A 15,282-nucleotide genomic window follows, 5' to 3' on the forward strand; every position below is an offset into this window, starting at 1 on the left:
AATTTAGACTACAAGTACATGCCAATTGCCAATCCAATCAGTATACCTTCACCTGATGTTGCTAAGGAAATACTCCTTCTTTTTAGCTGTTTAGCACAGCTTCCCCATAGGATTTGAAAAGGTCAAGGTTGCCCTGTGACTGTAAATGAGGGAGAGGTGACTTGGTATGCAGCAAGAACAATATTAGATATCTTTAAGCTCAATTTTTTGGCCCAGAAATTTTACTTTAGAGAAGCTTCTGACTTTTGCAGAAAGGCGGAGTGCAGAAGCAGCTTTTTCCAGGGATCAGGTCTTTAGAGAAGGAATGAACAACATTTCCACTCAAAACCTGCTGATAGAAAACAGAAAGAATCAGAGAACACTTCACCATTTACTTTTAATAGAAATTTACCATGTGTTGATGCCATTCAGGGGTAGAGGTTGATGGTAGAGAAATTTGTTTTGACTGCACATACGTTTTTTCTCTCAGGCAGATTTTGAAACAATGCTCTCGAAGGTTTGGGAGGACTTGTTTTATATTAATGAAAACAGCAGAAAATAACTAAATTAAAATCTCCATGGGAGAACATGGTATGAACCTTCCCTGTAAAAGACCTCAGGCCTCATGAAAACTTGAGAATTATGCTGAGGTAAAGCAGATTGCACTAGCAGTATGTTACAATTTCACTCTACACAAGGTTATGTTGCACTTTCTGAAGCTTTCCTTGCTTGTCGCTCTCTAATAGAATCTATTGTTTGTAAATCATCTTAATGGGAAGGAGAGATGAGGAGAGCACTTGATTCAGCTTACTCAGGTATAAATATGGACTAAATCATTAAAGTGTCCAACTCTTGCTTTTGTGAAATGGAAGTAGTGAGAAAATGGAAGCAGGGAGCGGCCCAGGCTTCCCAGTGCAGACTTTCACATTAAGGAAAGTATTTCAATATTTTCTTCTCCGTTACTTGCTATATGCTTCATGACCTCCAAGATTTTTAATTATTCTCCCAGAGCTGAGGGAAGCCTTCCAGACAGCCTGTTGTAGCTGATAATTAATAAAGAGTTCTCATTTTGAGTGGATGCAGCCATTTTTCATGTTGCATTTGGTTTGCAAAACTAAGGCAACTGTCAAACTTTATTGTGTAAAGCTTTGGATCATTCCCTACACTCAAGCAGGAAGGCACAGAACCTAGTTGTAATGATATCTTTTATATTAATATTGTACTGATTTATTTCATTTTCTGAAAAGAAGGGAAACAAACAATGAGCTGGTAAAGTATATCTAAATGAGCAAGGATTTAAACTGATAGCTAGAATTTGTTTAATTTCATCACAGACAAATAGTTTCCCAAGTAGCTTAGCTAAAATCTATAGTAAGGACTGCTAGCAGAGTTGAGATCTCATTGTTTATTTTATCTGTCAGTGAGCAGGATTTATCACATCAAGCAGTTTTGGAGCAGGAGCTCTTTAAAGACACCTCTGAAACAACTCTTTTTCAGGATAAGTCTACCAGAATAAATCCCTGTCCCTTGCTCATGCCCCACCCACAGCAAAACTGAGTATCTTGAGGTTTGAAGATAACTGCAACCATTGATTTTTTTTTTCTGCTTTTGCTTTAGGAACTCCTTCATAGATATCCTTCGGGCTATTCTTCTTTCCTTGGAAGTGCTCATTGAAGATCAGGAGCTTCAGATAAATGGCTTCATTCTAATTATAGACTGGAGCAACTTCTCCTTCAAGCAAGCCTCCAAGCTTACACCATCTATCCTCAAACTGGCCATTGAAGGGTTACAGGTAGGTGGAGGGTAACACACGTACCTGCAACTTTTATTGCTGCAGACAGTGATTTTTGCTTCATCAGGCACTGGGCAAAGTGAAGGGAGGAGAACATAATCCAGAATGCTTTCATGTCCCATCCACTTCCAGCATAGATTGATTTTCAGACATCTCATTTTTTCTGTCTTTCACTTTTATTTCAGCTGTAAATCAATGTAGCCAGTATGTGCATTACTTACCACAGCACTAAGAAGGGTTAGAGATTTGAGGTTTAATCCATCAGAGAATTCGGGGGGATTAAAATCCAGCAGTGTCTGCCTTCTGGAGTGTGAAGTCCACATGCAAGCACATGTGAATGTAGAGGGAGGGTAAGAGGAGATGAGAGCAGCTCGCTCAGCAGATGGAAGTGTGCTGTTGTGTTCATGGGGATGCAGTTGTGTTGGATGGAAATGAGGAAGAGGGAGGACAGGCTCCCTGTTGTGCCCTCATTCTGACTGCCTTCATTTGTCACACAGGATCCTGGTACATTATGGTTCAGACTTTTTAGGGGCTGCACATCCACTTGGTGCTTGCAGATAAATGGGAGCAAGCTAAAATCACTTGCTGTTACAGGGTTAGGTAGAAAGCCAGGACAAGACAGCTGGGGACTGATGGGCCAACCTGAGGATGGGCCAACCTGAGGATGAGGATAAACTGTGGTGCTCAGAGAGGACTTCGGCCCCTTCCACTAAAGTCCGATCGCATCTCTGGTGTTAGACCTGAGATGGACTTTTAGGTCTGAAGTAATTTTACATAACCTTACTATTTGAGGACATTTAATAGAATCCAAGGACTATTTAAGTTGGAAGGAATGCTGGAGATCACTTTGTCTGACTCCCTGCTCAAAGCAGGGATGACTTCAGCCTTATACCAGCTTGCTTAAGGACCACATGTTTCATGTAGCTACATATTTAAAAGGAGAGGTAAGTGATTGGATTTTTCTTGCTTAGTACTTACAAGACATCCTGCTTTTATAAACACCTCAATAATGATTCTCTCTGGTGTGTGCATGTTTATTTTAACTTGCATACCAGAAGGAACAATTTGTTCAACTAATTTTTTGACCAGCAGATTATCTACAAGTAGATCATGATTGTGTCTACTTTGTTTTATTATTCAAAAATGAGGTAGAAAAATCTGCCAGCAGTTTTAAGCCTGTGTTCCCCTTTGTGAGGACTTTTCATCTATTCTAACAAATTAGGAAGTCAAGCTGTGCAATTAGTCCTTAGGACAATACCTTATCTTCTCCTGCAGATATTATCACTTCATACCAATTAACATTCTGTGGTTCAAAAAAACTTTCTAGTCAGAAGGAAGACAAAGCCAAGTGACACTCATAAGTAAATCAAATTCTAGCAAGGTGTCCTTGTGCCTGTACAAATTTTGCTTTTCCATCTCTTCAGTAAGAGGCCAGTCCAGCCTTCATCCCATCTGATATCTGGCCATGCCACTTTATTTGCAGTTTATTTGCAGTTTCTTTGCAGTTGTTGGCAACAGTATGTTTCTGGAAGTACTGAAGTCTGGGAGTACCAAAGTTGATCTTATGATTCTGTCATTAGCCTGACATCCTGTGCTGGGCGATATAAGGAGCCTGCCTTTCTTGGGTATGCGCATGCATTTCATTTCTTATCTAAAGTCAAGTTACTGTTGGTTTTTTTCCAGGATTAGTAGAAATTTGACTCTCTCTGAAAGCATAAATTGGGATAACATGTCCTAAACTTAACTAGCCACTGGCTTTGTGAGTAGTAGGAGTAGTAGGAGTTGTGAATGCTGCACTCCTTTTTACCAGTTTTAGAAGCAAGTCATTCATGCTTATAAAGCACATATTTAGCAAACAATGATGGTGAGGGCTTTTTTGTTTGGTTTTTTGGCTCTCACCATTGCTGTTGAAGCATTTTCATTGAGACTTTGTTCTGTTATTATTTTAAAAGAACTAGTGCCATCCTAAGGTAAAATTTACGTAAAATGTTGTTGAAATGCAGATGAGACCTACATACTTTAGAAAAAGAGTCACTGCATTGGAGGGCACTGAAAGTAAAAAATTCAGGTCCTGCTCCCATGAGATGATGACGTCTGAAAAAAAAGAGCAGATTGTTTCAGTTCCTTGTTTTTTCTCATAGCTAAGGCGCTGTGCATGTACAAATCCTCAGACAGACAGATTACATGGCTATCTAAGTCCTCCTTTCTATGAAGAGATTTTGGGTTATATTAAGTCCTGTGTAAGTCTAGTTAAGTGGATGGAAGGAAAATAATTCTCTCGTACAATTTCTCCTGGAGCTGAACCCATATGTTCATATGTTGCTGTCTGTGCCAGGAACTTTTAGCCTTTCACTATGTAATGGCAATTTTAATGCCACAGCCAAAGAATTTTCCTGTAATTTTTTAAACTCACATCTCATTCAGTGTGTCAGACCATCCCATTTTGACATATAGAGTTACTTAAAAAACACAAATAGTGTTTAATAATTAATGCCTTTGGGGTTTTTCTTACTTTCAAATTGCTTTCAGCCAATTTATCTATTGGCAGTTCAGTGGTTTTGCATGTCTTCGATTTATTTTTCCTCAAATCATTGCTACAATGCATTATCACTAAAGTGCAGACAACAAGCATTACACAGGCGTATATGTTAATTCATCTTGAGTTGTAAAGCAAACACTAGCCAAATCTGGTGGACTTGATGGCAGAAATTATTATATTGCTATTATATAGGCTGTTCAGTTCCAAATCCTGTAAAATCTGTAAATATTTAGAAAGATGAAGTAGGAGTTATATCATCACATTGCTGAATACACATTTTGCTCAATACTACTCCTTGCTCTGTATGGATTTCTCTACATATTGCATCACACAAGACAGTTCATTATATCTCAGTTACATTATTTAATGACCTAAAAATTGCTAAACAAGTATTTGTACAGTATGGCAATTCTCATCATGTCACAGCAGTGTGGGGACAAATGTCTTTGTAGTGCCTAAATCATCTCTGATTAACAAGCTCTGCTGTTTTAGCACAAGAAAATTGTCACTGTATGCTTTGAGCTCATGCCATACTCCTTCCTAGACCTTACAGGTCTCTTAAATTTTAACACATTAAACACAAGATTGTCATATGGATGGAAGGGTGGGGAAAGAGATGTGTATAAAATAAATCTATTTTTCCAATAACTTTCTGAGTTTTCATTTCTAATCTTCATTCTTTTAATGTGAACAGCTTTTCCCCTTCACTGCATGTATTTTCTCTGTTTTCTTCGTCTGTGAAGTTACAGTTCTCTGTATGTCATGCTGAGCTTATAATTAGCCTATGATTGCAGACAAAATTCAATTGTGGCTTAAGTTAACCAGAGACTGATCTTTTGGCACTTTGCATAACAGATTAGAAGCATCAGAGGTCAATAGCAAAGGTCAGAAACCCATGTTACAATAGTGATGCAGGTGAAATGTGTAAGAAATGGTCCCTTCTTAGTACACAGGGTGTTTGCTACTGACCACTGTATTTGAAGACCTCTAATAATCCTGGAAACCAAGGCTGAAGTGTTACAGTGAACACAGCCTTCATGTTCAGCAAAGCCCAGACGTTTTTTTTAAGGCTGGTTGGCTTCTGCTCTGAGGATGTAGTTGGTTTGCCTCCAGACAGGACTTTTGATTTTATGGTGCTGCTAGCAATGAGTATAAAGAAACACTCTTTGTTCCTGCCTTATCCAACACCAGAGCTGTGTACTGCAGTTTGTGTACACGCATGCACATAGCAATTTAGAAATTCCCCCAGCTGGTACTCTGAACTGAAATGCAATAACTTCTCAATAGCATCCAGAAATCTGCCAAAACCTTCAAAACAGCAGAAGGTCTGACCTCACCTGCCATTTCTTTGGTGAAAGCCAAGTCAGAAGGCCATGGTCTACCAAGACCCAGCTGAATGACTTATGGCACAAATCACCAAACTGGATTCCAAACTGACCTGAAGATCAGGTTTGCACTCCAGAGTACCTAGTACTGCCTTACCTAACAGGTAACTTGCCCCAAGGCTGTCTCAAGGTACTGAAACAAGAAATAGGGTGAATGGTTATTTCCTGGCTGTATTCTTTCTTTCTCTGATAGTTCTGTCACACCCAGGTGTACTCAAATGTGATTACAGTGACTCCTAAGAAATAAACCATATTCCTACTTTGTGACAATGATGAATCACTGCAGGAGTGATCTTAGGGTTCAACGGGGCTTTGATTCAAATTTCACAGTCCTTGCAGTGAATAGCAGTGGGAACAACTGAGATCTGCAAATAGGAATTTGTCTCCAGATTTTCATTGGCAATAACTTGACAGAAGATTTGACCAATAAAGTACATTAGGATATCCATTACATTTCTTTAGTTCTTTTAAGCTACCTTCAGTTTATCATAAACTAGACAAAATTTGAAGCTGGTATTTCTGTGAGGAGGAGAAGAAAATGAAAGGAAATCAATGATGCTTGGCCTAAGAACACTTTGATCAGATACAAGCACAGATAAAATTCTTTAAAAAAAAATCTTCAAATAATGGAAAATTGTATAAGCTTCTCTTAGTAAATTGTCAAAGGTACGTTTGTTAATACTACAGAGTAACATTAATGTTTAGATGAAATCAGAAAATCAAGCTAACAGGTTTGTTTAGATATTATTATTAGATATTATTAGTGGGAGATTATCCCACTTCAAAATCTAGAATGAGATGCCAGATTATGGAAAACTCAGCCTGTTTAGAAGTATATGAAGCTTTTTGATCTCTAACATGAGCAATAGATTTAAAAAGTCATTTTTTTAAAAATTCCTCCTACTGTAATTATGTAGGATCAAGAAACTTTATGTCAGTTAAATTATAGCAGCAAATTACTTTCTCTTGACAGTATCTTATACAATCAATTTTTTTCATGTTGTATTTGAGAAGGAAGAGCTTTAACAGAAAATATTGACCAGCTCAAAATGTGGAGAAGAATGTAGATCCTGAAGGGAAAAAGTGCAGTTCAATATTATGTCTAAGGTGTAATATTTTTGTATGTTTATTTTTCCAAATCTTAGTGGGAAAATATGAGTCTTTAGAGCTGATAAAAGTTTTCAAGTCAAACCCAATTTTTTCTGGAACTTTGCTGTGTTTTCAGAATAGCATTATTACAGTGGAGTAGGTTTCCAAAATTATCTAGAAAAAAAAAAGTCTGGAAGTATGCTTGTTTCATTAGTTTTCATCTGGGAATAAAAATACTTAATAATCTATTCCATTATGAGTGGTAAGAAGCATTTGATTTCTGTCTTGTTAGTATTTCTTGCTTTTTGAAATTTGAAATCAAGTGGAGGTAATGGAACAGTATTTCAGGTCAGCATGACCTGGGTTGATGGGCATAATTTAATATTTGTTATGGTCAAACTGGGCATCTGAACAGAACCCAGGCAGTCCTCGCGAATTTGGAGACTTCACCAAGCCCTCTGCTCTGAAAACTTGATGTTTCCCTCACCAGCCCAGATGCTGGAGCAAGGAACTGACTCTTCTTTCCTTGCTTAAACACATTTGTACTCTGAAACCAAAGGTAAGTGCGATTTCTTTGACTGAATAAGTACTTCCGGTGGAACTCTTCATTCTTGTGAAGGATGTAGGCTATAAGATGGCTTGCATAGTAAGCATAAATAAAACTCTTCTTTCCACAGTTTCTGAACGTAATACTGCTGTTATTTGAAAATTTTAAGGGAATGACAATTCTCATTTTAACAAGCTGAAGAACACTCAGCCCTTCCGTAGAAATCTGCAGTGTAAGGTTAAGTCTGCCTATGCTATAAATATCCTGTGATGCTATTATGTCTCACTGGTATTTATAACAGGCTGTATTAACAGAAAGACAGAGATCTCTGTCATTGCCTACTGAAGTCAGAACAGATAAAATCCTCAGTGACAGAAGCTAGGCAAGGAAAACCATATATAGGCTCATGTATCCACTGGCTTGGACAAGGACAAGCCAAAAAAAACCTTAGCACCTCATATAAAAAGGCCCTAAATGTAGATTTAACAGTTTATCTCGAGAGACTGACTGCAGATTCAAAAGTTGCTCGTTTGATTGTTTGGCTTTTCCTCAGTCTTTCATGCTGATAGAAGTGAGCAGAGAGCTGAGGCCAGTTACTGGGACACTGCAACTGTCTGAGGTTCTCTGCACATCTGCAGAGAAATGATGATCTGTGGCAGCTGAGAATGTGTCCCTCTTTCCCTTCCCCTGTTAAAAAGAAACCTACTTGAAGGCAGACCTTTTTGTCTTATTTATGTACAGAATTTAAAGACTTGTAAAAAATTAGGGAAATACTTACATTTTGGATTTTTGCAAGAGCCTTGTCATTATCTTCCCCAGGATAGGGAAATTGAGGAAAAGGTGATATTCTAGGCTGGGTCCTTGAAGATGGATAACTGTTCCTTTAGTAGGGTCTACCAGAGGACAAGCAATTTCCTCAGAATATAAAAGCAGAATGTTCCTGTGTTGTAATCACAGTGTGTTGATATGTCCAAAAGGCACGTTGCAGCTTCCCAAACAAGAGTCCTTGTTAGTAGCTCTGGAAGATCTGCTAGTAACTCAAGCTTATGTTCATAGAGGCAATATGAGCTATATAAAAATGGGTTAACCTACAGAAGGGGACCTACAAATCTGGTCTGTGAAGGAAATAGAGACCTCCTCCCAGTAAGAATGATTGAACTGTTCCTAAAATGAGACACCTTCAAGTTCTAATGAACTTCAGCAACTGGAAAGTGGCTAAAGATCAGAATTTATTGGATGCTGTACGATGCAATTGAATATTCTGTTTCTTAAACATATGTAGAAAAAAACTTTCTTGATTTAAAGTCCACTTCATATTTACACAGGTATTTGAATGAAAAAATTTGCAATACATACACATAAAAAGCATACCAATTGTTTTTTATTAAAGGCTGCCTCAAAAGGTCCCAAATCTGTTTATCTAGCTACCTTTTCCCCCAATATTAGAATGTGCTTCATGTTAGAGACCTGTGTTGGGTGGCTGAACATGAAGTCACAGCTAATGAGGAGCATTTAGTATCCATTGAAGGAAGGTCAGTTTGAATCATTCCAGAAATGTTCCTGCTATCTGTCTCCAGCAGCTGTTGTGATATGTAGAGTGAGTACTCTCTGAGCTGCCAGTGAGGGAGCCTCTGAAATTATAAGAGATGAGAAGAGGGATTGACTCATTTTATATATAAAAAAAGAGGTAGATAAACAGACTTTGCTCTCTGCAAGAGAAGGCCTATGCTCATTGTGTGTCTATCATCTCTAGGGAGCTGACTGGAACAAGGAAAAAGCAAAGGATGGATGCTTTGGGGCTTTTGGCTATGAGTACAAGGACAAGCTGCATATGTTAAATGGAAGGTCTTTTTTTATGCCAGTTATTACATTTTAATAAAGATCTCACCAAGTTGCTGATAAGCATTAGAAAGGAGGAAAATACTCTTTCAGTCCTAGCAAGGAAATGTGAAAGTTTGTTGCAGTAAGTCTGCCTAGAACACAAAGTAGCTGTTTCTTAGTGGTAGACAATAAAAAATTAGCTAGAGCTAACACCAGTCACGCTCAAACCTTCCCACCAACATATGCTTAAATAGATCATGTTGAAAGTTTCTTCCTCTCATAAGATGTGAACTTGCTCTAATGTACTTGCATTAATCTACATTATCCCCGTTCTTCATAATTTCATAAAATTTCAGGAGTGATGAGTCTGTAGTATCTATTTAACTTCTTTTACAACTCCAAAAGCTTTCTCCTTTTTCACGTGGGACATGAGTGAATGTTTCCTGAAGAGAGTGTTTACTACAGGTAATTTCTTGCTGTGACAAATATACACAGAGATCATAATTACAAAAATATAAAAGGGATTGCCTATACAGGACTAGACCAGAAAGAGAGAGGAATAGTGACAGTTCAGTGAGAGCTGTGTGACAACAGAGTTGGAACGGGTGCTCTTTTGTTTCAAATGTGGGGTAGCAATGGAGGTACATGTGGATAGGGAGATGGAGGCAGTCGAGGCAGAAGAAGTCATCACTCTGATATGACTGTACACTGAGATACATGGCATGGATTATCCCCTGAGCACAGGTAGATAAGGACTTGGCTCTCTCCAGGAGAAGACTCCTGCTGGAGCCTTCACTAACAGCTGCAGGACTGAAATTCATGTCCCCTGAGAGGACAGCTGTGGCAGTATCAGACCAGCTGTTCCTTTACAGCTCTGGCTCACAGCCCTGTCTTTAGCACATGCCTTCAAGGACGTGCTGCATCGCTGGAACTGGCCACAAGTCCCTGACTGCTGCTGTGGAAGACCCAGCAGCTCAGCTCACACAGGTGCAGGAGAGGGCTCTTGGCAGGACACTGTGTTCATTCTGCTCCTCTAAGCAAGGTAATTTCTGGTGTAAGTTTTTGACAAAAAGCTGCAGTCAGAAACATTTTAAATTATGCAGAAAGGCAATGATTTTTGGAAACATTTGCCTACTTGTTGTTTGACGATTATGTGCAGAAAACTAGGATATTTCTACACACATAAGCCTCTTCTATTATTATCTCCTCCTCAACAAAGGAACTCATAAATTCCTCAAATGTTGTATGGTCATACATATTTGTATGGCGAATATGTGTGTGGCCAACATGGTCAAAAGAGACTACAATGCTTTCAGTAAATTTGAGGTGAAGTCCCAGCTGATTCAAATGGAACTTTTACCATTGTCTTGGTGGAGGCTGTTTCCACTTCAAGAGAGTTTTCTAGGCTTGCACAAAATGCCCTTCAATGTCTGAGCACTTTTTGGAAATTTTGTACATCTATTAGAACATTTGCCTAGAGATCTTGAAGAACTGTTTTGTTCTTAAATATTCTTATGTCTCTTCTTAACCATGTAGAACCTTACACTTAAACAAGCATTCCTGAATAGCAGGGGTTCCTTGATGCAAAAATGTCAACCTCAAACACCACTGTCTTCCAAGGAATGTTGGAAACACCAAGAGAAATATTCAGCCTACTTCCTTCTCCCCTCATCTCTACCCCTTGCCCTCCACTGAGCTTTGGTTTCAGCAAATGGGCATTTTCTGAGGAAAAAAGGGATTTCGGTGGAAATGCATCCAGTAGCTCTACTTCCCTGTAATCCAAAACTTCCTATTATTAGTTCAGGATGTGTTTTTCACCCCTTCCTGGTAGACACATATTAGACCATTTGAATGTACGTTCTGATTTTCACTCTGAGCACACTCCCACTGCTTCAAACTGTTTGCAGTGGAACCAGTTTAAAGCAAGGCCAAAGGGTAATAAAAAATAATTTCCATTTCAGAGGCGGCTTTCTGACCAACTCTAATCTACATGCAATAAAAATGCAGCTAAAAAAATACATAGCTAACACAAGTACAATTAAAATGCAAATATTCTTCAAATAGCAGATACATTTAGAAGGTCATTAGATTAACAGTTTTTCAGAAGAAAGGCAGAAGTATGAATATATATGTGATGAGCAAAATACTTGATCGCTGTGTAACAATTACAGAGGAAAACAGCAGAAATTCTGGTGAACTGAAAATAGAATGCAAGCTTGCCTAGGCTTAAAGGGTAATATAAATTTTATTCTTCTATTTTCCAAGAGAAGCAGATTTTAATTAGTAAGTGTGCTCAGTAGCATATGTACCCAGTGGCTGGAAGAAAGGGTTTCCTGTGGCTTAGTGGGAATGTTTATGTAAATGGACATCTACAGTAGTTACAAAAGGTCCCAGTCCAACTTCTGGGTGAAGTTTCATGAAGAGTCCCACTGACAATCCGAACTTTGTTTGGCATCACTTAGAAAAACAGAGAACCTGAACTGAATTCTGAGGAAACAACATCTCCTCAGTATAGCACAGACAACATTCAACTCCTTTTGATGGTCCTTGCCTTTATCACATCATTTATCGATCTCATTGCTAAGTGCAAGGAAAGCTGCAAGGAGACAGTCCTAAAGAGATAAGGATTCCTGAATCTGTAGTGTAAGTGAAAACAATTAATTGGTACAGATAAAGCTTCTGACTTAATTAATCAATATGAATGGGCTTTCTGCTAACATTGGAGACAATATCTACCAACCATTCTCTCTAAAAAAAAAGAAGATAAACATTTGCATTCAAAACCAAACAGGTAAAATTTCAGTTTCTGTTGCTGGCCACTGTCTTTGCTGAAGCTGAGTCAATGGTCACTGCAGCATGGGGACTGCAGTCATTTGCCGCTGTGCGTGAAAGGGCTTCTTGGTCAACTTTTCACACATAAATAAATAAATAGTTTGGCCAGAAGAGCTGTGTCTTATTAAAAATGAGATCAACTCGATTTCCCTGCAAGATTCTAGCTTATGTTTACAGTGTATCACCCCACATATTCCTATCTGACACGGATATGTGGGTTCAAAGGGTTTTCTGGTCATCTAATACAACTGCTGCTCATGGAAGAAGGACTGCAAATACTAGAGCAATTCAACCAGAGCCATCAAATCAGCTAGCCATTATCTACTTTTTCCACTTTCCAACCTCCCAACTCTTTTTCTACGTTTGATACTGCCTTCTCCTTTAAATATTAAAAGGAAAATAAAGCTGTGAGGTAAACCAGGTGTGCAAGGTGTGCATTCCGTGCTGCTGAGCTCTTACAGATAACACTGTTAGGTATTCAAACACACAAAATATAATTAACTATTCAAGAAATTTCCCCCCTCCAATTTGTTATACATGCCTGAATGAATGTTAATGGGGTCACATAGCTCTTTGAACCTCTGCTGACAGAACAATAAAGAGTTCCTGTGGTTTTCAAGAAACGGCACAGTATAATTTTGCTTGCTTTGCAAGGGCATTTCTTAATGATATCATTATACCCTCTAAACTCCCGGTCCACTCTCAGAAACTCACAACACTTCAAATGACAAGTTACCTTCTCTTCTCCCTGGGAGAATTGAATCTCAATTATAATTTATAATTTTTTACTTACTCAGTGAATATTCCTTTCCTGTGCCTCTGAGAGGTGCCAGCTATGGTATTTTAATGAAGCACCCCCGTTTTATAGCCTCTCTACTGTGAAACTGGAACAACAGCATTTAAAGAGCTAGACCTCTTACCCAGTTTGCTGAGTGAGAAAGGCAAATAAATTCCATTTCAACTGTCTTAAAAGACAATGAAAATAACATATTTTCCTCTGTTCCAGTGATAAGTTATGCTTGAACAGTATTGCCTGAGAACGTATAAATAACTTTACTGGTAAATTCCTACCATCTGTGATAAAATTAATTCAAATGTTTAAAGTATTTTACTTTGACTGCTTGCACTATTTTGAGCTTGTTTGTTTTGCAAAGATATTCTAGGCAAATTAGCTCAGGAATGTTTGTTAAACCAACAAAATAAGGGAATGTTGCTATTAGCTTGAGTAAATTTATTTGGTATCTACCTCTAAGGATTGCCCAGCTTTGTGTTTTTATATAGGGAGGAAAAAAGAGGAAAAAACCAACCCTTTGTAATAGTGCATTCCTTTTCTTTGAAGCTAATGCAGAAAGTACATCTGTAAGATGCCAGGTTTAGACAAAAAGTCAGGAAATAAGCTTGCAGCTTATAGGAGATTTTGCAAATTAGTCCTCTTTGATGATTTTTTGGTTTTTAATTGGAAATTTTACCTAGTACAAATACTGTAATAGCATCAGAACATGATTTTCAGAAATTAGCTTTTAACAGCAGAGTGTTTCATTGGACACTCACACTGGTGAAAATAAATACATGAATTAAAGGCACTTCCAAGTTAGTTGCCAGGCTGCAGTTTCCCCTCAGAGCAGTATCTCAGATCTGGGTCTACTCAAATTGCCCTGGACTGGTCAGTAAGTATCCATGCCTCTGACATACACAGGGGCAAATGATCAAGGATTTTAGTGCAGTGAATGCTCAATTATGTTACCAGCATAACTAACCTGATTGTGGTAACCACAGGCAAAAATCATTTTCTCCGTTGTTTTGTATATTGGGAGGTGGTGTCCAAGCCCAGAGAGCAGCTTCATGCCACCTCTCCCCAGACCCTGGAGGCTGTGTTTTTAAGGCAAGCCTCTTTGATCTGGGCTGGTTGGCACACTAAAAGAAGATGTGAAATAACTCTTGGCAGGAACATTTCACGAATGATGAAACATCTGTTGATTTCTGTGTAAATTACATTCTTTTGAGAAACCTGTCACCTCAGTAGGGACAGCTTTGGAAGATGTGACATAGGTGAAGACTTTCAACCCTTCTGATTTCTTTGCCATTCAGCTGTTGTTGCATGTGAAGCAGATCTTGCATCCTTTAAAGAATTCAAAATGCTGTTTGTACATGCTAAATGCAGCAAACCACCATTTCAAGCAAACTTGAAAATTATTTGGTTTTTTCTTTTTATCTACCTTTTCAGTCATGAGCTGACTTTCCCCCTGCATTTCTCCAATCATCAAAGCACATGAGAGCTGTACAAGCTGGAGTATTGTTACACTGGCATGATGGGAGGTTTTGTGAAGCAGAACAGCTAATGCCATATCTCTTTTTTTTTTGGTTGAGTTTTGGGGGCTTTTTTGGTTGGTTAGTTGGGGTTTTTTTTGTTCAGTGTCAGAATGATGTAAATGAGTTCCACAGCAACACATCGAACATTAGCTTCCTGTTGAGAAGTGGTTTATTAAATAACTGAAGATCTGATTCTGTTCAATATAGATAAAATGAACAAACAAACAGCCACTATCTCTTCCTGATCTCCCCCCAAAGAGGGAGAAAACACATCCTGGAATGCAATAAAAATGTCTGAGCCAATGCTATGTAAGCTAACAGGAAATCATTAGCTATATACTGCCCACCCTCTCTAAGCTACACTTTTCATTTTGAAACAAATCTGTACTTGGAGGCATCAGTAATTATTTCCATTTATTTTCCGCTTCAGTGATATGTAAAGCTACAGTTTTGATACAGCTTGCCAAATGCCTCTGTTGATTTACATAAAAGGTTCACAGGAGGCAGAAATATTTGCCTGGGGGATAAAAATAAACATATTCAAGCAAACAAGATGCTAGTAAAAATGTAATAAATTCTGAAATTCAGTGGAAAACTGACAGTATTTCTCCCTATGCTTATCTAAGCATGACCACAGCAGAGTTTGGTGGATCAAAAGCATGGAGTGTTCAGTCATCCCCACTGATTTATCACCTGCTCCAAAGAGGCACTGTCGACTCTTTTGCAGAGGACAGAGTGAAGGCCTGGTGGGTGGCTGGTCCCACCCATCAAAGTGGATGGGGGCAGAGCTGCTGAGCTGAAGTTCTATTTTTCCTCTTGTAATGCTGCAGTGAGCACTGCTGATGGGAAGGGCAGGGAGGGAGAACCACAGAGCCTTTTTCTCCACTCTCTTGAGCAACCCCACACATAAACACTGGTGTCAGGGAAACCAGTGGCTGTGACCATGAGATGCAAGGTGGACTGCAGCACTATTACTCCAGTGACCAAA

The 15,282-nt window shown here is 38.7% G+C and overlaps 1 protein-coding gene across 1 annotated transcript in view; it reads left to right on the forward strand.

Moving 5' to 3' along the window:
- Positions 1 to 15,282, forward strand: part of CLVS1 (clavesin 1) — a 101,981-nt gene that overhangs the window by 33,797 nt on the left and 52,902 nt on the right. The window contains exon 3 of the mRNA XM_032126325.1: positions 1,597 to 1,771. Coding sequence (XP_031982216.1) covers positions 1,597 to 1,771 — 175 coding nt within the window. The remainder of the gene's footprint in view (positions 1 to 1,596; positions 1,772 to 15,282) is intronic.

This window comes from Corvus moneduloides, chromosome 1 (assembly GCF_009650955.1).
Source record: "Corvus moneduloides isolate bCorMon1 chromosome 1, bCorMon1.pri, whole genome shotgun sequence".
Classification (NCBI taxonomy): domain Eukaryota; kingdom Metazoa; phylum Chordata; class Aves; order Passeriformes; family Corvidae; genus Corvus; species Corvus moneduloides.